Source organism: Heloderma suspectum, chromosome 3 (assembly GCF_057233095.1).
Source record: "Heloderma suspectum isolate Gila_16-S chromosome 3, 16-S_ref, whole genome shotgun sequence".
Classification (NCBI taxonomy): Eukaryota; Metazoa; Chordata; class Lepidosauria; order Squamata; family Helodermatidae; genus Heloderma; species Heloderma suspectum.
Window position 1 is genome coordinate 116,023,014 of NC_139460.1, and position 27,176 is coordinate 116,050,189.

The 27,176-nt window shown below is 46.1% G+C and overlaps 1 protein-coding gene across 1 annotated transcript in view; it reads left to right on the top strand.

Moving 5' to 3' along the window:
* NLGN4X (neuroligin 4 X-linked) overlaps positions 1-27,176 on the top strand; it is a 305,252-nt gene that overhangs the window by 263,230 nt on the left and 14,846 nt on the right. The window contains exons 4-5 of the mRNA XM_084844266.1: positions 11,707-11,892; positions 22,535-23,324. Coding sequence (XP_084700392.1) covers positions 11,707-11,892; positions 22,535-23,324 — 976 coding nt within the window. The remainder of the gene's footprint in view (positions 1-11,706; positions 11,893-22,534; positions 23,325-27,176) is intronic.

Sequence of the window (27,176 nt, forward strand, 5' to 3'; positions counted from 1 at the left end):
TCCATCCCTACATCTTGCAAGATTTTAAACAGTTCAGCTGGGATACCGTTGTCTCCTGCTGCCTTGTTATTAGCAATGCTTCTTAAGGCCCATTCAATCTCACTCTTCAGGATGTCTGGCTCTAGCTCACTGACCACACCGTCAAATCTATCCCCGATGTTGTTATCCTTCCTATACAGATCTTCCATATATTCTTGCCACCTTTTCTTGATCTCTTCTGCTTCTGTTAGGTCCTTGCCATCTTTGCTTTTGATCACACCCATTTTTGCCTGGAATTTACCTCCAATGTTTCTAATTTTCTGGAAGAGGTCTCTTGTCCTTCCTATTCTATTCTCGTCTGCTTCCGCACATTGCTTGTTTAAAAATAATTCCTTATCTCTTCTGGCTAACCACTGGAATTTTGCATTTAGTTGGGCATCTCCCCCTATCACTGTTGTCTTTGGCTTTCCTTCTTTCTTGGGCTATTTCCAGTGTCTCAGCAGTAGCCATCTTGCCTTCTTGGTTTTCTTTTTCTTTGGGACGTTTTTTGTTACCGCCTCCTGAACAATGTTGCGAACTTCTGTCCATAGTTCTTCCAGGACCCTATCTACTAAATCTAGTCCTTTAAATCTATTCTTCACCTCCACTGCATATTCATTAGGAATATTAGTGAGCTCATATCTAACTGCTCTTTGGGTCTTCCCTATTCTCGTTGGTCTGATTCTAAATCATGCAGTAAGAAGTTCGTGATCTCAACATAGGGATGTACAAAAGTCACTTACTGTTTCGCAGATCTGATTTACGGTGGGGGGGAGGCACTCCATCCCTCCCCCCAGAATCCTAGAGGGGGGGGAGGTGCTCCCTCCCTCCTCCCGGAGTCCTGCCCGGCCGGCTCTGCTCCGCAGGGATTCTGCGGAGCTGCCAGCCGGCTCTGCCAGCAGCCGGACATCCAGCCGCTGGGCAGCAGGGACACAAATGGCGGCGGCTGTAGCCGCCGCCATTTGAATCCCTGTACTTAACCGTGATAGGCTACGTAAAGATTTACGTAGCCTATTACAGCAAAGTAAAAAAAAATGCACACGCAAATGATGGCGGCTACAGCCACCGCCATTTGCATTTGCTATTTTTTGCCGTTCTAGCCTACATAAATATTTACGTGGGCTAGAATGGCTAAAAATAGCGAATGCAAATGGCGGCCACCATAGCTGCCGCCATTTGTGTACACTGTGTGCAGCCGCGGCCGGCCAGGAGACCAGCCGCCACCCCCGCCGCTGCCGCCCCCGCCGCCATCAGCGCACCTGCCGCCCCTGCCGCCGGCCCCACTGCCGCCCCTGCCGCCGCTGCCCTCGCCACCGCCACCCCTTCTTCCACCGCCACCGCCCCTTCTGCCACCCCGCCGCACCTTCCGCCACCGCCGCACCTTCTGCTGACCCCGACACTGCCACACCTTCCACCGCTCTTGCCGCTGCACCTTCCGCCACCGCTGCCGTGCCACCGCCGCACCACAGCTGCGCCGCCATCACACTGCTGCTGCGCCGCCACCGCACCGCCACCGCATCCGCCACATCCACCGCATCCACCCCACGTAAGTGCCATCCCGGGGGATTCTGTGGGGCGGGCGGGGGGCAGGAGGCCATTCCACCACGGATTCCGGGGGGCTGAATGCCAGTGCAATCAGCCTCACTGTAATCCGTGGTGGAATTCTCCGCCTTCCCTATCTGAACTACAGTCAGCTCCAGGTCTTGTTTTTACCGACTGTATAGATGTCCGCCTCCTTTGGCTACAAAGGATGTAGTCAATCTGATTTCAGTCTCGACCATCTGGTGAAGTCCATGTATAAAGCTGTATTTTAGGTTGTTGGAAGAGAGTGTTTGTTATGCACAGTGAGTTGTCTTGGCAAAATCAGCCTATGTCCTGCTTCATTTTGTTCTCCCAGACCATGCTTGCCTATAATTTCAGGTGTTGTTTGACTAAGGATGTATGAATCCCTTACCTTGCTCTGCTGAGGGGCATCTGCGGTGGAGGGGAGGCACTTCGTCCTTCCCCCCGGAATCCCTCCCCCCGGAATCCTGCCCAGCTGGCTCTGCTCCGCAGCCAACCTGCAGAGCTGCCGGCCGGCTCCAGCCACCCTCAGCTGGACATCCGGTCAAATCGTAGCCTCCACCATTTGCATCCCTGTATTGATCCATGATAGGCTAGGTAAATATTTACGTAGCCTATCACGGCAGGGGGGAAAATCCCAGCGTACGCAAATGGCGGTGGCTACCGCCATTTGAGTACACTGGGTTCCCCCCCCCCCGCCGTGATCGGCTACGTAAGTATTTACATAGCATATCACGGCGGGGGGGGATCCCCCCTGTTGTGATCGGCTACGTAAATACTTACATAGCCGATCACGGCAGGGGGAAAAACACCCCAGCGTACGCAAATAAGAGGAACGCAATAGCATAGTGGACAGTATGTGCGTTCCCCTTATTTTCGCCGTCTTAGTCTATGTAATTATTTACGTAGACTAAGACGGCCCAAAATAAGGAACGCAAATGGCGGCGGCCGTAGCCGCCATTTGCGTGCGCCTTTTTTTTTTTTTTTTACCCAGACGTTTTAGGCTACGTAAAAACTTACGTAGCCTATCACGTGTGTGTAAAAAAAAAAAAAAAACTGCAAATGGCGGCGGCGGCAGCCGGTCGGAAGACCAGCCGCCGCCGCAGCTGCTGCTGGAGCCGCCACCGCCCGGAAGATCCATCCCAGGTAAGTCTCATCCCGGGAGGATCCGTGGGGGGGGCGGGGGGGCAGGCCGTTCCGCCACAGATTTCAGGGGGCCAAATGCACTGGCATTCGGCCTCCCCGAGATCTGTGGCAGAATTCTCTGCCATCCCTATTTACGTAGCCTATCACGGCTTGAAGAGGAGGAAGCGAATGGCGGCCGCAGGACAGCCGCCATTCACAAAGCAGCATGGACGGGAGCAGGTAAGTGCTCCATTTTGCACACCTTTCATGGGGTGGGGGCAGCAGGGACTTCATCCTATGCGCCTTTCATGGGTTGGGGGGCGGGGGCTTCGTTCCGCGACGGATTTCGGGGGGCCAAATGCACTGGCATTCGGCCTCACCGAGATCCATTGCGGAATTCTCTGGCATTCCAAGTTTGACTACCCACCTTAGCATTCCAGTCTCCTGTAATGACAATAACATCTCTTTTTGGTGTATTATCCAGTAGGTGCTGCAGATCCTCATAGGACTCATTTACTTCTGCTTTTTCAGCATCTGTGGTTGGGGCGTATATTTGGATCACTGTGATGTTAAACGGCTTACCCTGAATTTGAATTGAGATCATTCTGTCATTTTTTGGATTGTATCCAAGCACTGCTTTAGCCACTTTATTATTCATTATGAAGGCTACTCCATTTTGTCTGTGGTCCTCTTGTCCACAGTAGTAGATTTGGTGGTCATTTGATGTGAAGTGGCCCATTCCAGTCCATTTCAGTTCACTGACACCCAAAATGTCTATATTTAATCTTGACATCTTCCCAATAACCACATCCAATTTGCCCTGGCTCATAGATCTTACATTCCAGGTTCCTATGGTGTGTTGATTTTTAGAACTTCGGATTCGTCATTCACCACCAGCACCGTCGGCCACTAGCCTAGGGATGGACGGAACACTTACCTTCCGTTTCGTTCTGTTTCTGCCATGGGGGGGAGGCACTCCGTCCCTCCCCCCAGAATCCTGGCCGGGGGGGAGGTGCTCCATTCCTCCCCCCTGGAACCCTGGCTGGCCGGCTCCGCTCCACAGGGATTCTGCGGAGCCGCCGGCCGGCTCCGCCAGCAGCCGGACATCCGGCTGCTGGCTAGCAGGGCCACAAATGGCGGCGACCGTAGCCGCCGCCGTTTGCGTCCCTGCAGTCAGCTGTGATAGGCTACGTAAATGTTTACATAGCCTATCACGGCTGATTTAAAAAACAAACAAAAACGCTACGCTATTTGCGCTCCCCTTATTTTCGCCGTCTTAGTCTACGTAAATGTTCACGTAGACTAAGACGTGCCAAAATAAGGAAAGCAAATGGCAGCGGCCATGGCCGCCGCCATTTGCGTACACGTGTTGTTTTGTTTTTTGTTCTAAGTTTGCCGTGATAGGCTACGTAAACATTTACGTAGCCTATCACTGTGTTTTTTTAAAATCTAGCCATGATAGGCTACGTAAATCTTTACATAGCCTGTCACGTTTTTTTGTTTTTTGTTTTTTTTAACTGGTAATGGCGGCGGTGGCGGCGGCGGCCGGTCTTCTGACTGGCTACCGCCGCCGCACCGCCGCCGCACCACCGCCGCACCGCCGCCGCACCGCCGCCGCACCGCCGCTGGAGCCACCTCCGGAGCCACCGCCGGAGCCGCTGCCGCCAGGAAGATCCACCCAAGGTAAGTCCCGTCCCGGGGGTGGGGGGGTGGCAGGCCGTTCCGCCACTGATTTCGGGGGGCTGAATGCCCTGGCATTCAGCCTCCCCGAGATCCGTGGCGGAACTTTCGTACATCTCTATGCCATCCTTTCCGCTTTGATCTAGCTGCATCATCGCATCTAGGGTTAGTTGAACTTATTCTCTGTTCCTCCCCAGTAGCATTTTGACCATCTTCCGACCTGGGAGTCCCATCTTCCGATGGTATACTGACATATTTCTGTTTGTACTGATCCATTTAGTTTTCACGGCAAGAATACTGGGGTGGGTTGCCATTACCTTCCCCAGGGATCGTATTTAGTCTGACCTCTTTGCCATGACCTTCCCATCTTGGGTGTCCCTTCACGGTTTAGCTCATAGCTTCATTGAGGTGCTCCAGCACCACGACTGGGTAACGATCTCCTTTGTTATGTTGCCTACCCCAATTCTAAGGAAACCTTTGAGCTTTGTCTCCCAATGGGAGCCGTGTTCTCTGTCAGGAACGAATCTGAGTGTGTGGAGATGTCTGGGAGCTCAGATTCAGAGTCAGAATGGGAACAGCCAGAACAGGGGGAGACACCCTCCCCAGTGAGTTCAGATACAGCAAGACTTTCTTCCCAAGACCCCAACACACAGATAGCCCAGCCTGAACACCTCCTCCTTTCCTCCACTAAGAGAACCCAGGTTTTGGAGGGGGAGAAGATTGATGGGCATTACTTGAGGGATGCTAGGGTCCTTCACAGAGCAAAGTGGGAAAAGTTGGAGGCTGGGCTCAGATGCTCCGCTAGGTTGGCCACTCGTGAAAACCAATGGAGGAGGAAGCCACCCTAAGGGGGATGGGATCCCGCAAAGCTAATCTGGCTGAGAAGTTCTTGCCCAGACTTTTGGCAACTTCTCTAACTTCATCTCCTCTATTGATATTTGTAGATGTGTGGATTAGCTTTTTCATTGCAGTCTGAGAGTTTCCTAGAATCTGCATTTGTAAAGAAGCTAGTCATTAACTAATAAAGAAGCATAGCTCGAAGCCTTGTTGCCTGGAGTGTGTTGATTGCGGAGGGAGAGGATGAAGGAACGTGACATTCTCATCTCTTGGGTGGTTTCTGAGGCCCTGGAATTTATATGAGCAATGACTTCCAACCAAAAGGAAGCCACTACAGGACATGTCCATATCATAGCTCTCAATGAGGCATTGTCCCAATTACATCACCAGCATCTGGCAGAGCTAGCCAGCTTCTTCTTATTTCTTAATAAGCCTCTGTGCTGTCCAATACATGGGAAACATCTTTTTTGTTGTTGTATCAGGCTCAATTTTAAATATACAGAATAGTACATATGGAAGCTAGGGCAACTTTCCTTTGATTTAGGAATGGGTGGACTCGCCCGCCCACCCATGTGAGCCCCTGGAGGGCTAGGTGAGTGGTCTGGGAAAACCCCACCTCCATGCGAGCTGCCATTTTAACTCAAGATTAGAGGCCTCTGATGATGTGGAAATGGCCTTTTATGGCCACAGTTGTGCGCAACATCAGATATACGAAAAACTAAAGCCCCCATCTTGTGTTAAACTAGCCGGTCACGTGGAGGATGGGCGGCTTCTGGGTGCGAGTGGATGGATCTAGTAAGTTCCAGCCACTCCTGCATCTCAACAGGTAGGGGTGAATAGGGGGCACCACAACAGACTCCTTGACCCAGTCAGGCACCCACAACATCCCTACTTTGATTAGAATGTATAAGCACTCCAACTCCTTATTCCATTCTTCTCTGATGTTCCGAACATCTGGTGTCTGAACGATGCTGCAAGTATTGGTCCTAGAAATAGGCTCTGCTTCAGGCAGAAGAGTGTTCTGGGCTGGCACTGGCAGTGGGACTGCAGGAGGTTTGGGCTAGATTGATACCGTATGACATCAGGTGAGTGACACTGCTTGCAGCAGGTAGTGATGCGGGGTGGAAATTTTCCAATTTCAAAAGCTTCATAGTAAATTCAATGTATGCCAATCGCAAATACGAGGCAAGCTTGGCAGTTCCAAAGTTGTACTTAGTGTACTAGGTGATTATTCCTAGCATAAATATATGTCATTGAAATACATATGTCTTGGAGTGAAATGAATCTCATAAATAGCGACAGCGAAACTGAAGGTGCCCCAACAGCCTCATGGAAGGGAGCTGAAATAGATGAGCGGTTGGCAACATATCATGCACAGTTCTTTGAGTTGTTAAAGTTAGTGTTTTCAGTACCTTTGTTTTTATTAAATTAAACAGTATAAGAGAAATACATGCTATTGTCTTCAGGGTTTTTTTTACAATCATTCCAATACAAATTCTCTGTAATGTAACACTTAATTATGTGAGTTATTGGTCCAGTTCACATAACCCCAGGGCTTAATGGTGACTTGTTTAAGTTGTGATGCATGCCAAGCATCATTTGCCTGATTACCTGCCTGGACGTGCTTGTTGTGCCATCCGAATCCAGGAGGCATGGCTTATTTGAGGGGGAAACAACCCTCAAATAACCCTCTTGTTGGGTTATTTGAGGGTTGTTTCCCCCTCAAACAAGCCATGCTGCCCAGGTTAGGGTGACACAACAAGCTGCACCTGGGCAGGTAATTAGGCAAATGGTGTGCAGCATGCACTAGCACACAACACAGCTAGGGATGTACGAAAGTTCCGCCACGGATCTCGGGGAGGCCAAATGCCAGGGCATTCGGCCCCCCAAAATCGGTGGCGGAGCGGCCTGCCCCCCCCCGGGACAAGACTTACCTTGGGCGGATCTTCCTGGCGGCGGCGGCTCCGGCAGCGGCTCCAGCGGTGGTTCGGCGGCGGCAGCTGCGGCGGCCGGTCTTCCAACGGGCTGCCGCCACTGCCATTTCCAGTTTAAAAAAAAAAAAAGTGATAGGCTATGTAAATGCTTACGTAGCCTATCACGGCTGACTTTAAAAAAAAAAAACCCAAAACGCACATACGCAAATAGCGTTGCCCTTATTTTCGCCGTAGTCTACGTAAATCTTTACGTAGACTACAGGGACCAAATAAGGAACGTGAATGGCAGCTCCCTATGGGGGCCGCCATTTGCGTACGCGCTTTTTTTTTTTTTTCAAAGTCACCCGTGATAGGCTACATGACGATTAATGTAGCCTATCACGGCTGACTTTGCAGATCTAGCCGTGATAGGCTACGTTAATCGTTATGTAGCCTATCACAGGGGCGTTTTTGTTTAGTTTTTCTTTTGAAGTTCGCGGCTGGGAAGACGGGGTGCTTCTCCCCAGCCTGAATTTCGTCCAGGCGAGGCGGGAAGCCTCCCCCTCGGGGCCTGAACTTCGGGGGGAGCAGCGAAGCGCCTCCCCCCCACCACGAAGCAAGCTGCGAGACCAGGTAAGTGACTTTCGTGCACCCCTAGACGGAACACCTCCCTCCCAACCATAAACATAATTCGCGAAAGGTAAGTACCTTTCGTACATCCCTAAACACAGCATAAACAAGCCACCGTGTCTGATCATGCAAACCAGGTAATTGTGATTTACTTTCCCCCCTCAAATATTTCAGGTCAAATACTTGTGGTATATTAGGGCAAAAATTAACATGGGCATTTTTAGAGCTTTGTTGTTTTTTAAATACAAATAAGATAAGCAAACTAAATTAGAGCTCTCCAGGATAGGGGAGGGCAACTTGCAGCCCTTCAGATATTTTGCCCTACTGGTTCCATCAGCCCTAGCCAGCAAAATCCAGTATACAGTTCTCTGATTTCTACCTCAAAGCTTATTCCAATTTGTGCCCATATTGGATTGTGAGCTTTGTGTATGTATGTATGTGCGTGTGTGTGTGGTGTGGTTGTACAAACATCTGTGCATATTTTCCCAATGTACCCATCTATTGTACACATTTTTCAAATGTGCACATTTTCCTCTCATTGACTAAAGCATGTTTGTTGTTCACATTTTTAAAATGTATGCGTTTTTCATGCACATTTTTCAAATGTACACATCTATCAAATGCATTTTTTGTTGTGTGAATCACACTGCAAGCTTGAATATGTACAGGCATCAGACCAGAGATTGTGTTTGACTCTGCATTTGGTTCCAAGAGCTGGGAATTGGGTGAATTCTGGCTAAAATGAACTGTAAGACATTTTTCATCCATCTCTAAAATATATATATATACACACACACACACACACACACACACGCTTTATACCACTCATACCTCTGTTTTTTTTCTTAGTAGGAATTTTCATCTACTGATGAAAATGTTTTCTACTATCTGATGAGGTCAGAAGACAAAATATTTAGCTCTAAATATATTTTGAAATTAGTCTGCTGTTGGTCTATCTATCTTTCATACACACACACACACACACACATTTCACACCCATCTCTAGAATACACAGTGAGATATAGTTTAAAATTTGTTCAGCGGTATACTGAATACGTTATATATATTCTAGAGATGGGTGAGAAATATGTGTGTGTATGGGGTGCTCTTTTTTTTATTCCACATACTAGCACTTTAATATCTTTAAGGAACAAAAAGCCCTCCTATGTGACCCATAAATCCCTATAGCTATTAGCTGACAGCTTGGTCTGCAGTTGTCCTGATGTTCATCTTTCACAAACGCTAATGACTGACACCTTTTCAACGCTGAACTCTTTTGTGCTTACGAATGTTTCAAGTGGGAGTTCGACATTATGGATGTACGAAAGGCACTTACCTGGTCTCACAGCTTGCTTCGCGGTGCGGGGGAGGCGCTTTGGTTCTCCCCCCGAAGTTCAGGCCAGGGGGGGAGGCACCCTGCCTCGCCCGGCCGAAATTCAGGCCGGGGGGGAGGCGCCCCGCCTCGCCCGGCCGAAATTCAGGCCAGGGAGAAGCGCCCCATCTCCCCGGCTGCGAAATACAAAAGTGAAAAAAAAAACCGTGATAGGCTACGTAACGATTTACGTAGCCTATCATGGCTAGATTTCCAAAGTCAGCCGTGATAGGCTACGTAAATCGTTACATAGCCTATCATGGCTGACTTTGGAAATCTAGCTGTGATAGGCTACATAAATCATTACGTAGCCTATCACGTGTTTTGTTTTGTTTTTTACTTTATTTTGTAATGGCGGCGGCAGCAGCCGGTCAGAAGACCGGCCGCCGCCCCCGCCCCCGCCGAACTGCCGCCGAACTGCCGCCAGGACCCGCTGCCAAGAGGGACATTCGAGGGAGGTAAGTCCCATCCCGGGGGTGGCAGGGGGGTGGCGGAGAATTTCACCGCCAATTTCAGGGGGCCAAATGCGTTGGCATTCAGCCTCCCCGAGATTCGTGGAGAAATTCTCCGTCATCCCTATGAATCGACATACTAAGAATTTTCCATCCTTTATATACCTTTTTGTATGAGTACAACATTCCTAAAGGATTTGCTGAGATAAGGTATGCACAGTTAAAATCAGGCTTGAAGACAGGTGAATCAAAATGGTAAATGTGGACATAATGAGCTACATAGAATCCAAATTGTTTCAGTCAATGTGAACTAATGTATCGTTTCAGGTGAGCAGCTGTCAGCAAAACAAATCAAATCTAAACAAAGCAAATCGTATGTGATTGATGGCATTCTAAGTTGCAAGACCACCTGCAAAGGTGGTACACTTCATTTCATATCAGATTTCTAACATCTGATATCTAGATAAAAGAATACATCGGGCAAGGAGTACAGCTTTTTGTACATCTTCAAAGAACTAAAGCAGATTTATTCTGTGAAGTCTCGATGCCAAAAGCAAAGTAGCTAAAGTTTCACCCATTTCCCCTTTTTATATATGTATATAAAAAATCCTTTTTACTATTGGATTTAGTGTATTATCTTGTGTCTGTGTGCATGGATGGGGGGTATTTAGTTAAAATTACTTGTCTTTTCTTCTTTAATTTTTTTCCCATTAAACAGATAAACAAAACTTTTCATAATAAGAGTACTAGAGCTTATTATACTGCATAAACATCCACATTCAGTTTTGTAGTGCCAAAGTTACGTGAGATAGAAAGACCTGCACAAGGTATAGTTTCAAAGCTTAAGACATTATATCTCTCGAAACCGATCTCTGTGTCACTGGAGGTCTGAAGTAATTTTCTTTTTTGTTAACCAAAGTCAAAAATGGAAACCATATCATTATGAAACTGTCCTGCTTGGCTGTCTCCCTAATCCATCTACTGTGATAAGTGAGCTTCTTGCCACATGCCAAATCCTGGCATGCCACCCTGACTTGGTTTTCCACCCTTTTGCTACGTGCTGCTGCCAATAATAGAGAGACTAACTCTTTATGGCTTACAGGGGTCATATTACATCATCACAACTGAATAGAAGGGCTAATAAAGGGTTTGGTGCCATTTGTCGTTGTGTCATGTCATATCTGAGATTTCTTTAAGGATCTCTACCTAAGAAGCTTTCACATGAACACATTCCCACCACATGTAAAACAGTGTCTCCCTAGAATGGCATCCTCTCTAGCTCTCCGTTTATAGTACTGGGGTGAGGTGCCACCTGTATACAAGTGTAGGCATTGCTTCTTTAATCCAGGCTGATGTGGTTCTAAATGGTTGTTTTGACTACATGTTTTCTTTGTCAATAGACTATTTCTTTGCTCTCATTATAAGGGCCTTTCTGCATATATATGGCAACAACTTGCTTTACGTACTACGGGGAGCTTCAGCCAATCCAGGGTTGTTGATCAGCATATCGGTATGCTACACTATTCACAAACATGGTTGTCTCTTCTATACATTACATATTAAGTGTGCACTAAAAAGATACATGCACATTTCAATTTTGTCATGTGTGAACTAAGACAATTTTGTATCCGCTAAAAGGCGTCTGGATTACTATGGAATGGAACGCTGTGGAAAATTTGCATTTGAATTTTATCTTCATGGAATCCATGCAGAATTCAAAATTCCATTATTGTTTTGCCCTTGGAGGTTGTTTAAGGCCTTTATAAATGTGGTTGTTATTCAACAAGAGCAGATTTTTATAAAAAGAAAGAAAATTCTAAATTGCTTAATTTTTCAATCTCAGTGTATAGAAAAACAAGGAATAAGGACTCCCACATTTATGAAATCCTCTGCAACTGGAAATAAATATGATGTTCTCAAAGCTTGATTTAAAGATGCTTAACTAGGACCATGAGCTTTCAAAAACTGAAAGGAAGAAGGAAATACGTGTTTGTGAATATGTGCTTGCCCTATAACTAATTCTGTGCCTGATGAGCTAAAATTATCCTCTCCTCTCCCTCTCCCTCTCTCTCTCTCTCTCTCTCTCTCTCCCCCCACCCCTTTCTTTGCCTAATAGGTTTTCTGAGCACCGGAGATCAAGCTGCAAAAGGCAATTATGGATTGCTTGACCAAATCCAGGCTTTACGATGGATTGAAGAAAATATTGGATCATTTGGAGGAGACCCAAAAAGAGTTACTATTTTTGGATCAGGGGCAGGAGCATCCTGTGTTAGTCTATTGACATTGTCTCACTATTCAGAAGGTAATAGTCCTCCTACTAAATGCAAGGAATTAAATTTAATAGAGAATTGCAAAAATTAGTGGAATGTCCCAGGTATTATTATGTCAACTATTCTGGTAATTCAGCTCCATTTAAATAACAACAACAACAATCATGAGAATGTAATTTTTATGTGGCATACATTCCACAGACCAATAGGGACAAACATTCTGCAGAAAATACAAAAATCTCCGTATAAGTATAAATAGTATTTAGACAGCTCAATAATCGGTCATACTCAGATCAGTGTTTATATTTTTTAAAAATATAATATATCAGGAATTCCCAATGTTTTTGGACCAGTGGGTACATTTGGAAATGTGATAAACTGTCTTCACAAAATGGCTGCAATGGGGAACATGGCTAGTCACAAAACAGCTGCCATGTGGGGCTGGCTACTAAGAAAGGACAAATATTCTGTTTCCCTAGAAATGGATTACAAGGCAGAAGCTGGGTTTGAGCCCCAAATACCAAACCACACATTTGACCCTACAAATCAGGGAAAAAACCCTATTTCACATTAGGAAAATTGAGAAGGCAAAGTGCTGAGGCTTAGAGACAAATCACTTGCCCAAGGAACTGAGTGCAAGGCACGGATTGGGTCTGCCCAAATGCTAAAATATATATTTGCCCCGCACATGGCACAACAAAGTAGTCAGTTTTCCTTATGTGAAATGTGAAGGCAAACTACTGAGGCTCTGAGTCAAGTAACTTTTCCCCCAAAATGAGTACAAGGTGGGCGTTGAACTCTTAGGTTAGAAGTGCCAAGATAGTGATAAATCAGACTCAAAGGTTTGTTTACAAGGAGACTTTGTTGAGTAACTTATAGCACACAGGCATACCCAAGGGTTGGATCAGACAGCTTCTCTCAGCCCAGAACCATGGGATACAATGGGTCTTATACTCTACATGTCAGCAATGAGGCAGCACAACACTAGCAAGCACCCCTAGCATTCATTCCCAGAATAGGCTAGAAGTGTTTGGTTCTCAAGCACAGCCATCTGTAAACAAACTTCGCTTCCCAGGCAGAGTGCTTGGTAAGGCTTTCTCCTCATTAGCAAGGAATGTTCTGAGAAAGCTTTTATCGGCCTTTTGACTCATCTGCACATGCTCAGAGGCTTACTAGCTAGGGAATTGTAACAATAATGAACTTAAGCAAGCATTATGGATTTCTAGGCCCCTCTAACACTATTTATTATTTATTTCATTTATTTCATTTCTATACTGCTCAATAGCCGAAGCTCTCTGGGCGGTTCACAAAAATTAAGTTCACTTAATTTTTAAGTTAACTACAGATGACTTGGCTATACTCCTGTGGCCAATACATTCCACCCTCAAATGATCAAAGGCTGATAACAGTCTGCCATGCCACTTGATCACCAGAGGGGTGACATCAGGCCAATCTACATTGCACCCGCCATCACAATGAATTCGGTGTCCTGTCAGGTTAAACGCTCTCGTATTAAAACGTGATTATCCACACTCTCCCATTTTCCCCATTGTGGTGCTTCATTGGATGCATGAGCTCAGTTCACACTCATGCGCTGTGCTGTTTTCCTGCTCTTAAAGACGGAGGCTCTCATTGGAGGATCAGAAACTCTTCCTGTTTCTGCTGATTCCATGCCCACCACGCTCACAGCTCTCAACAGTCCCATGTCATCTTCTGGCTACTGATTGCATAGCTTCCTTAGCACTCAATGTTTCCTCAGCAACAAGCAAAGGGCTGGATGTGCATGCGCTTGTCTGATCTCAGAAGCTAAGCAGGGTCGGCCCCAGTCAGTAGTTGGATGGGCGAATGCTGGGAATCAGGCTTCCTGCATTGAGCAGGGGGTTGTTCTATCCCTTCAAATGAGACTAAGTTTTACCTCCTCCTATCCCCCGCTTTGGATTTTTTTAAAAAAATTAAGGCGTTATCTTCAAAGAATCGTGGCTTCTCCACAATTTTTTTTTCTAATTCAGGCGTGATCATCGAAGATTCGAAAATTCAAAGATTTGAAGCTTCAAAACCTTGAATCTTTGAAGATTTGAAGCTTCAGATCTTTGAATTTTTGAACCTTTGAAGATCATGCCTGCATTAGAAAAAAAAAAAATTGCGGAGAAGCCACTATTCTTAGAAGATAATGCCTTAATTTTTTAAAAAAAATCCAAAGCGGGGGATAGGAGGAGGTAAAACTTAGTCTCATTTGAAGGGATAGAACAACCCCCTGCTCAATGCAGGAAGCCTGATTCCCAGCATTCGCCCATCCAACTACTGACTGGGGCCGACCCTGCTTAGCTTCTGAGACGTGTGCACATCCAGCCCTTTGCTTGTTGCTGAGGAAACACTGAGTGCTGAGGAAGCTATGTGATCAGTAGCTGGAAGACAACGTGGGGCCGTCGAGAGCTGTGACTGGACAGGAAGGAAATACAAACACCGCCATATATGGACAGGCAGGGGAGGGGACTACAACCAGATCTTGTAGCGAAGGCAGAAAATCAGAGCGCATTAAGGGGAAATACCGGGATATCAGGGTATTGAAAGCTGGAGCACAGAAGCAGGAAATTCTGGTTCCAATTTGAGGCAGGTACTGCGTAGTGTGAAAGATGGGTGGTAAAACCTCATTGGAAGCTAAAATACCTGTAAGTGTAGATCAGCCCATCTACTTCAATGTATACTTTAAATGCGAAAGCCATATAAGCAAGCACACAAAGCTAAAAAGCTGCCAATAACAGTCAGAATTATTGCAACCACTCGCTTCCACCCCCCACCCCCGATTCCTTGAAACCACTCTGAAATCGGGTCGAAAAGGGATGTGCCTTCTAGCTGATGCATTTTCTCACTTTGCTTGTATGTAACAGCCCACAGGTGGGCTATTACCTCCCCCCACCACTGTTTGGGAAGAGAAATTTCTCTCTCTCTCTCTCTCTCTCTCTCTCTCTCTCTCTGACCTTCCTGTTCTGCAGATCATGTTTCAAACTGTTTACATAAAACTCCCCGTGCCATGCACCAGCATTAACCCTTCACTTGTCTTCTCTGCAAGTTCATTTTGCCTTCAACAGAAACTCACTTACTTAAACCTTTCTGTTTTACACTAGTCCCAATGTAAAACATTTGGGATAGGCTCTTCTGTGCCTTCTAGAAAACTCTTACATTATTATGGCTACTCCACCCCCAGGTAATAAGCTCCAGGCATAATCAGCTGCTTCCAAATCACCCTAGGGGCAACCACGGCAACACTTTTTCTCTACAAATGTTCTTTCTCTTTGCCTTCTCCCTCCCTACTTGTCTCTGTCTTTGCCCCTGTAAACCATTGGGAACCACACTCATTATCATTTGGAGTTGCAACTGACAGTAAAAACATTTGCAAATATTACATAGTATTTAACATAACATAAAATGCACACAACAATGAAATGCACACAACATTTCATGAAATTTAACACTATAACTGGAAAACTCTCTTTGCATGGTGAGGCATGATGGAGCAGATCCAGCAATCATACTGCTCCTTTGGCTGGGCCCATCAAGATTGAGGGAAGGGCATACCCACACATGTAAAGAGTTCCAGGGCACCATTTTTGCATTGGCAACTCCATGCTGCATGAGTTCTGGCAGAGGGAAATCCAAAGTTACAGATCAAACTCAGCCTGCCGTTAGGGGTGAACGAAAGTCACTTACCTTTTCTCGCAGCTTTTTTCGCGGTGGGGGGGAGCGCTTCGCTGCTCCCCCCGTGAAGTTCAGGCCGGGGGGGGAGGCTTCCCGCCTCGCCCGGCCGAAATTCAGGCCGGGGGGGGAGGCTTCCCGCCTCGCCCGGCCGAAATTCAGGCCGGGGAGGAGGCTTCCCGCCTCGTCCGGCCACGAACACGAAAGTAAAAACAAAAACAAAAAACGTCCCCTGATAGGCTACGTGACGATTCACGTAGCCTATCACGGCTAGATCTGGAAAGTCAGCCGTGATAGGCTACGTGAATCGTCACGTAGCCTATCACGGGTGACTTAAAAAAAAAAAAAAAAAAGCGCGTACACGAATGGCGGCCCCCATAGGGAGCCGCCATTCGCGTTCCTTATTTAGTTGCTATAGTCTACGTCAATGTTTACGTAGACTACGGTGAAAATAAGGGCAACGCAAATAGCGTTGCCCTTATTTTCGCCGTAGTCTATGTAAACATTGACGTAGACTACAGCCACCAAATAAGGAACGGGAATGGCGGCTCCCTATGGGGGCCGCCATTATCCGTACACACTTTTTTTTTTTTTTAAAGTCACCCGTGATAGGCTACGTGACGATTCATGTAGCCTATCATGGCTGACTTTGCAAATCTTGCCGTGATAGGCTACGTGAATCGTCACGTAGCCTATCAGGGGACGTTTTTTTTTTTTTCTTTCATTGCAATGGCGGGGGTGGCAGCCGGTCAAAAGACCGGCTGCTGCTCCCGCCCCGCTCGAACACCGGACGAACCGCCAGCCGGACCCGCCGCCGGGAGGGACATTCAGGGAAGGTAAGTCCCGTCCCGGGGGGGGCGGGGGGGCGGAGGATTTCTCCCCGAAACTTGTTCGGGGGGCCGAACACGTTGGCGCTCGGCCCCCCGAAGTTTCGGGGAGAAATTCTCCGCCATCCCTACCTGCCGTACACTGAGCTGACTACGAACACAAACACACTATCCACAGTAATGAGAGTTCAAGGCTATGACAAGCCTCATAGTACTTTCCACGGCAAGTCTCTAACAGTCCAAAGTTCCAGTCCATGTGGAGAATGCCTCTCAAAAGCCCAGACGATGATGGATCCAAACAAAGAAGGCTTTGGGCAATAAAGATGAGATGTTTCCAGCAAAGGTTGCCCATCTCTGCATCAGCTCAAAAGGGAAGCTGTGACTCTACACCCCTCCTAGATCTCTCGACATTCAAGGGCCTTTAGCCTTTTAGCAAGGCTCCTGACTAAACAGAGCGACATGGCTCAGATCTCTAGCTGTGATGCTTCAACCTGGGCTAGGGGTGGACGAAAGTCCCTTACCTGTCGTCGAAGGACGTTCGCGGTGGGGGGGAGGCGCTTCGCTGGTCCCCCCGCGAAGTTCAGGCCGGGGAGGAGGCTTCCCGCCTCGCCCGGCCGCGAACGCGAAAGTTTTTTAAAAATAAAAAAAAAACGCCCCCTGATAGGCTACGTGACGATTCACGTAGCCTATCATGGCTAGATCTGCAAAGTCAGCCGTGATAGGCTACGTGACGATTGATGTAGCCTATCACGGCTGACTTTGCAAATCTAGCCGTGATAGGCTACGTGAATCGTCATGTAACCTATCAGGGGGCGTTTTTTTTTTTTTCTTTGATTGCAATGGCGGTGGCGGCAGCCGGTCGAAAGACCGGCTGCCGCTCCCGCCCCGCTCGAACACCCGCCGAACCGCCGACCAGACCCGCCACCGGGAGGGACATTCGGTGAAGGTAAGTCCCGTCCTGGGGGGGGGGTGCGGGGGGCGGGGGGGGTTCGGAGGATTTCTCCCCGAAACTTGTTCGGGGGGCCGAACACGTTGGCGCTCAGCCCCCCGAAGTTTCGGGGAGAAATTCTCCGCCATCCCTAACCTGGGCAACCTCTCTGTAAATCCCACTCTGCCTCTGTCAGGCTCTCACAGACATCTTCCAGCCTCCCTGCCTGCCAAGGCTAGACCAGCGGCAGCTAATGAATTGGGTGACTCCCCCTGGCTCTGCTCTGAGAACACACAGAGATAAGCTCACACAGACTTTAACATTCTAAAAACCGAATAAGCTAACTAAATCTTGGCTATAACTCACAAGGCCTCAATGCATTATTGAAGCTGGGCTTTTGACATTATCTTCGCTGTCATAACACTTCAAACACATGAAAAACAACAAAGCTTTATCTTTTGCAAGGAGGAAAGGGGAGATCGGCTATGCTCCCCCACCCTTCTGCAAAAGTACACTTAAAGTTACAGGGCAGTTTTGAACGGCACGGCTCTTAACAACAACAGAACAACAATTGTGCTTTTAAACACATATTAAACAAGGAGTAAGCTTTGGGGACTTTTTTATCACTAGCCAGGCTAGCCAGGGATTCACAACATGACACACATACACTCTTTTTCTTCTCCCTTAACCTGGCACACAGCAACAAAGTGCCTAACAGGAAGGTGGGGCGAGGGTCACTTCATACTTGCATTCTTCATGCAGCCATTAATTTTCTTTGGGAGATGGCGGGGTGATTCGCAGGGCTTCAAAGGAAAGCTTCACAGTTTGTATTTGTAAAATCCCAAGTTCGAAACAAGACACGATGAGATACAGGTAGGGATGGCGGAGAATTCTGCCACAGACTCCGGGGGGGGGGGCGATTCTTGGAATCTGCTTCCCCCAGAGTCCGTGGCGGAACAGACTACTCCACCCTGCCACCCCGTGAAGTCCGATCCGGCCAGATCCTACCTGGCACCACCAGGTCCGGGTCTGTCCGGGTCCATCCATGGCCGGCCTTCAGACGCGAATGGCGTCCTGCCTAGTGGATGCCATTTGCATCCCTTCCCCTGATAGGCTACGTAAAGATTTACATAGTCTATCATGGGAAGGGGAAGGGATGCAAATGGTGTCCGCTAGGCTGGATGCCATTTGTGTTGGAAGACCGGCTGCGGCCGAAAGTCTGGCTGCAGCCAGCCCTGGCCGGCGGCTCCGCGGAATTGCTGCAGAGAGGAGCCGGCTGGGGAGGATTCTGGGGGGGAGGACCGGATCGCCTCCCCCCCACAGAACCCCCAGAGGACTCCAGGTAAGAGGTTTTCCTACACCCCTAGATACAGGGCAGCCAAGTTCTTGCTTTGTCAGTGGCGACAAATAACTCAGGTCAGCTTTTTTCTGCTGGGGTCTCAAAAAGGAAAATAGTCTTAGTTTGCAGTTGTAACATCACTTACAGCATCAGCCAGCTGGCTACACAGATCTCTGTGTCTTTGGAAACAGCTACTACAGTATCTTCTTTTCTTCTCAATCAGGTTGGGGCTCCTAGCTTACACAATTTATTGGCAGCTTGCAGGAGCATGGTAGTAGCGTTTGGCCTGGCCAGGAACATGCTGCCAGGTTTCTTGATCTCTTCAGCACACACGCTCAGGCAGTCCAACACTGGACACTCAAATCAGTGAGATTTCTTTATTACAGGGAATCCCATAGCAAAAGCTTAATGGTTACACTCTTCAGAAGTCATATAGTTGATGGTCAGTAGCTACAGGCTCTATGCAGTTCTAGAACAGTTCAAAGCCAAACACGGTTACCTTGACAGAGATCTCCAATGTTGTCTTTCTGCTTCATTCTGCCTTGGGACCGTCCTCTGGTGCACTTCCCTCTCTAAGAGGGGTCTAGCCCATGCTCTGGGGGCTGATTCTTCACCTTTACTCCATTCCATGTCTTCATATTCAGGGTCTTCATTTTCAGTTTCCATTTCTTAGGGATTTCATCCCAGTAAGGCAAGGTGATGAAGTTGCACCCTTCGGGACGCATTGGGCAATTCTCTTTCTGAGCTTGGCATATCAGTCTAATGGCTACTCCTTCGGCTTCATGCTCCCACACCTCGTTAGAGGCCAAGCTGTCCTGCAACATTCCTCTAATCAACAGCCTCAGATCTTCTTCTTTCAGCTTGACCTTGAGCTTTTCTGCTGTTTCCTCTCTCCATCTGAATCCTTCTGCCTGACAGCTCCTAAAGCTGTCAGCAATAACCATGCTAGAGGTCCTGCATGCTGCTTCTCTTTAGCTGACCACTTTCCCAGCTGCAGAGATTCTAACACAGTTTCCAGACCCACTGGGGTGCAGTCCTCTTCAACCTCTGGCCATGCAATCAGCTACTCAGGATCGCCAATTGCTTTGCAGCTGGACCCCACAGACCCTTCTGTGGCCAGCCTGGGAGTCGGTTTAACATGCCGACCCCCTGATCCTCCTTCCCTTTGAAACTGAACATAGCAGTATCTTTGACACTCTGCTCGCTGTGCCAGATGTGTTGCCCCAGCCATGGGCATTGAACTCTTAGGTTAGAAGTGCCAAGATAGTGATAAATCAGACTCAAAGCTTTACTTACAAGGACACTTTATTGAGTAACATACAGCACACAGGCGTACCCAATGGTTGGATCAGACAGCTTCTCTGAACCATGAGCCACTGGGTACAATGGGGGTAGGGTGGGGATTTAAAACAAATAATAAAGGGAAGTAGCACTGGAACCATAGCAGGGCTTTCTGGGCACAGAGGCTCCCATGGACACTATATTAGGGAATCCCGTAATAGATATTTTGTTAGCACCATTAAAGAATATATTGTGTTCCATTTGAACTGAGATTCCCACCTGTATCCCCCTTGCTAATTAGAATCTAGCTCACAATGTCACTAGTGAGCTAGCAAACTCCCATTTCAGAAGTAATATATATTTTGTGAATCATCATGGTCAAGCAAAATTCCAGGCTAATTCTTTAATCATGAAATTTTATTTTATTTTGAAACAGTGTTAACAAAATTAAGGCAACAAAAAATTCAAGACTAATTATGTTATGATTTGATTGCTAGGTTAAAAAGAAGGTTGATCACATCATTTTGAGAAGTCTCCCCCATCAGTTATGGAGTTATACTGCTTTCCCAAGCAAGGGCAGGCATTCTACCGGTGTTGTTTTTATTAGAGTCTATAGTTTTCTCACCTGAAATTCAAGCCATCTGGGATAGACTTCTTTTTATAAAGCCATCTACTATGCTGTGCTTTAGTGATGCAGAACAGCTTTAGACCAGTTTCGGGTTGCTTCACATCACTGGAGCATAGCAGAAAAGTCACAGTGTGTTACTGAATCTGACCCCAAATTCCCAATTCCTTTAGAAAAATTGCAGATACATTCTAATTTATTAATCTGGTCAAAGATTAAATGAAGAAATACCAGTCCAAGTAATGAGAAATGACGTTGCAGTATAACACCCGTGGAATTCAAACCTATTAAATTGGTTTTGGCCTAGCATGGTTTTCCAAATTAGGATGGCAATTTATGCATCACCAAAAAAGAGGAAATGCATCACCAGGAAGAAGAGGAAGAGGAGGAGGAGGAGGACATAGATTTGGATAACTTTGCGTATGCTCATTTATATTTATATATGCCAATTTCAAAATAATTAGTACAGTATAAATAGAAATAAAATGCACTATAGTGGGAAGACTGTGACCAGATAACCTGTGTACCTGCGCAGTGTGTTGTCCAGGTGCTAACTATTGATGGGCAACTAGATGGCCACTGCTGTTACGGGTTATTGTTTTTTTTTTTTAATCTTTTAACCAGACTTGGACTGGAAACCCCTTCAAATAGAGAAGGCCTGTGTTCAAATAGAACACTGCCCTCATATAGCATTTTTTTGTGGGACAGCTGCACCACCCATAAATGCTGATCCCTCCCCTGGAGAAGGCCCTTGGGAGAAGAAGGTCTTTTGTGGGGGGAACCCTTCAACCCCTCCAGAGGTTTTCATGGGTGCTGCCTCAATGGAGTGTTGTGGCTGTATTAAATAGAATAGAGGGATTTAAACAGGCTGCACCTGAACAGCTGGTGGGGGAAGCACATACCTCAATGAAGATTCTCTTGCCCCAGGGGTTCTCTCTGCAGAAAATTCTTCCCACCCTAGCAGTTTTAGTGGGTGGAACTTGTTTGCTCAATGCTTTGCAAGGTCTGGACAGGCTACCAATCTTGACATTCAACAGCATTCAAACTTGTCATTCATTTACATCTGGGAGGATGTAAAACAAACAAACAAAAAGAATACGACTGGAAAATGTAACATTTGAAATAACTGGTTGTCAATTAGGGAAACAAAGAGTTGAACTGGGCATGTGCAAGACTTTCATTTTCTTCAAGGAGTAGGCTCTTGCTAGGGAAAGTGCTACTGAGAACTTCTGAGAAATCAGAACTACTATGTCACCATCAAGTCACCCGGAAACAATTTGTAGTCACCAGTGGAGCCAGGAAATATCAAGAAGCTATAAACCTGTAAATACAGTTTCAGTTGACAATGCATAACATATGTTTTTGGATTACATATAACATAAGCACATTAATCCTCTCTTTCTAATAATTTGAATTATTAAATGTTCATTATGTCAGGAATGTTCCCCAACTCCTTTTTAAAAAGTCTAAATGAGAATCCTTTTTCAAAGTTTACTTTGGATCTTTCCCATGAGATATGGAAAACAAACACACCTTTTTTGAGTTTAAACTCTAATTTGCATTTCTGTAGGTGTGTTGGTAGGAACTGTACTGTGAGAAAAAACAACAACATTTGGGCCCAGACATAGATCTGATGCAGGCAGGGCTCTAGATTGTGGCTCTTATCCATATGTAAATCAGGACATGTGTGTACTGAATACCTGTGAAACATTTTCATCCCTAGCCATTCACACTGGATTTTTCATACTTCATATGTATGCACATTAAGAACTAGGAAGAATTTAGCTAGGAGTAGATTAGCCAAGGAAAGTTACCAGGGTGGGATGGTGGAGCTGGAATTCAAAGCGATTTATTTTTGTACACATTGAATAAAATTTTCTCTTCACTAGAATGTACTTCCTCTAGATAACATACAAAAGATTCCTTTGCTTCCTCAATGCCACTTGTTCATGTATTTTAATTTTAACTTTTGCACCTGCAGGTCTGTTCCAAAAAGCAATCATACAAAGTGGAACAGCCCTGTCCAGCTGGGCAGTGAACTACCAGCCTGCCAAGTACACTGCGATTTTGGCAGAAAAAGTGGGCTGCAACACGTTGGACACTACAGACTTAGTTGAATGCTTTCGGAATAAGAACTACAAAGAACTCATTCAGCAAACTATCACGCCAGCTACATACCACATTGCATTTGGGCCTGTGATTGATGGGGATGTAATTCCAGATGATCCTCAGATTCTGATGGAGCAGGGAGAATTTCTCAACTATGATATAATGCTAGGTGTCAACCAAGGGGAAGGTTTAAAATTTGTAGATGGCATTGTGGATAATGAAGAAGGTGTCTCTCCAAATGATTTTGATTTCTCTGTATCTAATTTTGTGGACAATCTATATGGTTATCCAGAAGGGAAGGACACACTGCGAGAAACCATCAAGTTCATGTATACAGACTGGGCAGACAAAGAGAATCCTGAAACACGAAGGAAGACTCTGGTTGCGCTCTTTACTGATCACCAGTGGGTCGCACCGGCGGTTGCCACAGCTGACCTGCATGCCCAGTATGGCTCCCCAACATACTTCTATGCATTTTATCACCACTGCCAGAGTGAAATGAAACCCAGCTGGGCTGACTCAGCCCATGGCGATGAGGTTCCGTATGTGTTCGGCATTCCCATGATTGGTCCAACGGAATTGTTTAACTGCAACTTTTCAAAGAATGATGTCATGCTCAGTGCAGTTGTGATGACGTATTGGACAAACTTCGCCAAAACTGGGTAGGTTGCCACACAGTGGGTTTGTGACTGTGCCTTTCTTCTGAAACACTAGAGCTGAGCATTTGGCCTTCGGAGGAAATGTTGCCATTTGAGGGCAACCATTGCTTCACAGAATGTTTCTTACAACAGAGTTAAAACAATATTGTCAGAATGCTATTAAGCAAGGCTAAATTAAAAAACCTTGGGGATGTTGCCTGTATACTTGTAAAAATATAGAGAGGCAGTCACATTCTTCTCTGGCCCTGCAAATTCCTCTGGTATAACCTGCTTGATCATTCTTCTACTATGTAGACTGTTTTCATCACATAGGCCAGATTTGAAGGGGACTTAGGCAAGGGGCCTTCCACCACCCAACGCCACCCTGGTTTCATCACATGGGCCACTGCCAGATTTGAAGGGGACCTGGGCAAGGGGCCTTCCACCACCCAACGCCACCCTGGTTTCATCACATGGGCCACTACCAGATTTGAAGGGGACTTGGGCAAGGGGCCTTCCACCACCCAACGCCACCCTGGTTTCATCACATGGGCCACTGCCAGATTTGAAGGGGACCTGGGTAAGGGGCCTTCCACCACTCAACACCACCCTGGTTTCATCACATGGGCCACTGCCAGATTTGAAGGGGACTTGGGCAAGGGGCCTTCCACCACCCAATGCCACCCTGGTTTCATCACATGGGCCACTGCCAGATTTGAAGGGGACCTGGGCAAGGGGCCTTCCACCACTCAACACCACCCTGGTTTCATCACATGGGCCACTGCCAGATTTGAAGGGGACTTGGGCAAGGGGCCTTCCACCACCCAATGCCACCGTGGTTTCATCACATGGGCCACTGCCAGATTTGAAGGGGACCTGGGCAAGGGGCCTTCCACCACCCAATGCCACCCTGGTCCCCCCCCCCCGCAAAACAAAAAGCAAGCTTACCGGAGGCAGGGATAGAAGGTGGTGGTGTGGAAGAGCAGCAGCAGTGAAAGGAGCCACAGCAGAGCTCCAGGCCCTGGTACTGTACAGAATTATAAGTCAGCCTAGACCAGACAGGCCCACTCACCATACAGAGGCACTTGCCGATTATTAGGACCAGAAACGGCTTTAACCATCATTCATTTTCAGGACGTTCTGGGTACCATTGTCCTTTGGAAAGAAGGTGGTGAAATTTAACAGAGAATTTTCAGTAACAGAGAATTTTCAAAGCACAACGGCCAGGAATCTAAACAGGTTTGCGGTGTAAATAGACTCTATGACAAAGATAAAGTTTACCTCCACGGTGTGCCAAGCCTACTAGTTAATGCACCTTTGCTTCATAAATAGGAATTGCTTTGTTATCTCAAACCCGCTCTTGTCTATTCTAAAACTTCTTTCTTTCTGTTGGATTCTCGCACTGCCTAGTGTAAAGAATTATGCATTGCAGTTGCATATAAAAAATAGTGCAGTTATTAAGCCATGAGTGTTTGTGAAAGCCATAGGATTCAGGTTAAGACAGTTGAAGGAAAAGGAAAGTATGATGTAGATCAAATACATCCACTGTGTCTCCTCCACAGATTTACCTAGATGCCTTTCTTAAAACCAAGAGAGCATGGGGAAGAGATAGATCTAGGAAGAATTGCAGAGATTCCTTTCTTCAACTAGGCTTATGGGATTAAAATTAATGTGTAGACTTTTAAAATGAAGAAGAAACTTCTTGTGTATATTTGGAAGTACATGCAAAGGCGAACAAGGACACATAACAGCACAAGTGGGCACCAGGTGCTTGTTAATAAAGCTGGGGAAAACATTTTCTGTAAAAAAAAAAAAATGCAGTATTTCCCCTCTAAATAGCAAGCAGAGTTTGTTGGTCTGGTTTTGCTTTTGAAATTTGATTTTTTCTTTCTGTTTTCTTGCCTGAGTATTGAATTAAAATAAATGCCCTTGTGGCACACTGAGGGCCCATAAATCTTTCCAATGAACGTTTAATGGCAGAACTGGGCTTTCAGCACTGCAGCTGTACTGCAGTGCAAAGAACAGGATGCAGCAATATCTGAGGGTTTAGAGAATGCGTAGCGTTCTGACCCATTCAGGAGTTTAAGCAGATCTCACGGTATTTAAGAAGCCAAGAGGCATACTGCACACAATTAAATGCTATATTTTGCATAAGCATCAGAAAGAAGCAAGCAATTAACTGTATACATCAAAGAAACTGGGAAGGGACATATCATTCTCTGAAATCAGAGTTGAGTGCCACTGTTTTCTCTTGAATTGTACAGTTGACACCCTAATCCTAAAATACATCGCCACCTAATTTAAAAGCAACAACAATGTCCCATCCCTACTCTGCATTCTGAAAGACCAATATTATCTTACCCAGAGGAGGCCCCCTACCTAAACATGGTTTTTAAGATGGGTTTTGAAGCAAGCCTGGCAAAATGAAAGAACCCTGCACAAACGGGGTGGGGAGAACAAGTCTGAATGGGGCAGACAATGCCCTTCAGGTACATATCTATTTTTAATGGATGTGTCCTGTGGTGGGCCCTTGGTTGGATCAAGTTACCCTCCTTTAAGACAGGGTTGTAAATAAATCAGCAGCCAGAAGTTTGACTACACATGGGCATTGTTGTATGTCATCTGGGTACACTATGGCAGTGACAGCAAATAGGCAATGATATTTAAGATTTATTGGCCAGTGGGTATATTCTTGGTCAGACAGATCGGGAAACAACAAACTTGACTGATCACATTGGTGTGGCAGGTGAACCACATTGCATGAACTTTCAACTAAGCAGTTATGAAACAGGTTTTCCCCCCAGATAATTAAAGCTTCTATTATAGTTAACAAACAGGGCTTGTAAAAACAAGCATGTAGGTGTTCAAATATTTGTAAAATAATTCCTGTGGTGTCAAGACCTGCTCGATCTGCTTGTTATTTATATTACTGTTATTATTATTCCTGTGTAGAGTGTTATCAAGTTAGACTTCAGCATTTATCTAAGAATTACAAAAGCTCCCTCATGATCCCATCTGTCAGTATTACTCATAATTTCAAGCCGTTTTCCACAGGCTGCCTGCTCAAAAGCTAATTTTGGCCAGGTGAACATAAAAGGGTACAATCTCCTGGGTCTGGATTTAGACCATACTTCCTAAAGACAGCAGAAATGTTTAGGAAGGGTCATTAATCATTTACCTTGCACCCAACTGTTAATACGATTACTAGGTAGAAATGAGACTGACTATAACAAATATTCCTCTTTTTGGATTTGCTCTGATTTGAAAATAAGCAGTGAGAACTGTGTGACCTTGAAATCCCACCTTTTCTGGAGAAGAATGCAGAATTCTAGAGACTTTTTGGTTTTGCTTAGGTTAATGAGTACAGTATCATGGTTACTGAAGAAACTCACAGCACGTAGAATCAGTAGAATGGGAAATTCAGTATAATCTAAAGATTCTGGTCTAAAATTGCACTGCATAGCTTGTATTTGTTTTTGTTCTTTTAAGAAGGAAAGGAAATTATTGCATCAAAAAAAAACAGTGTCTTGCAAAAAAAAAAAAGTCAAAATCCTGCATTCTTTGCAAGCAAAGGCCCTGGGTTCACATATGGATCCAGTCTAACCTCAGTGCTTGCTGGGCACACTACAATCTGACTCTTTAAGCCAAGATCTTTCTGTACCTGTCATCCCAACAGCCCAGTCTTACCAAGGGCCTTGGACATGGTTTTACTTCTCCTGGGATTAGCCTGGGCATTGGAGGTGCTCTAACATGAGGTACATGAGGACCTTCATTTAAACTTTAAAGTAAATGGCCTGCAATATTATTATTATTATTATTTATTAAATTTATTAATCGCCCATCTGGCTGGTCACCCAGCCACTCTGGGCGATGTAC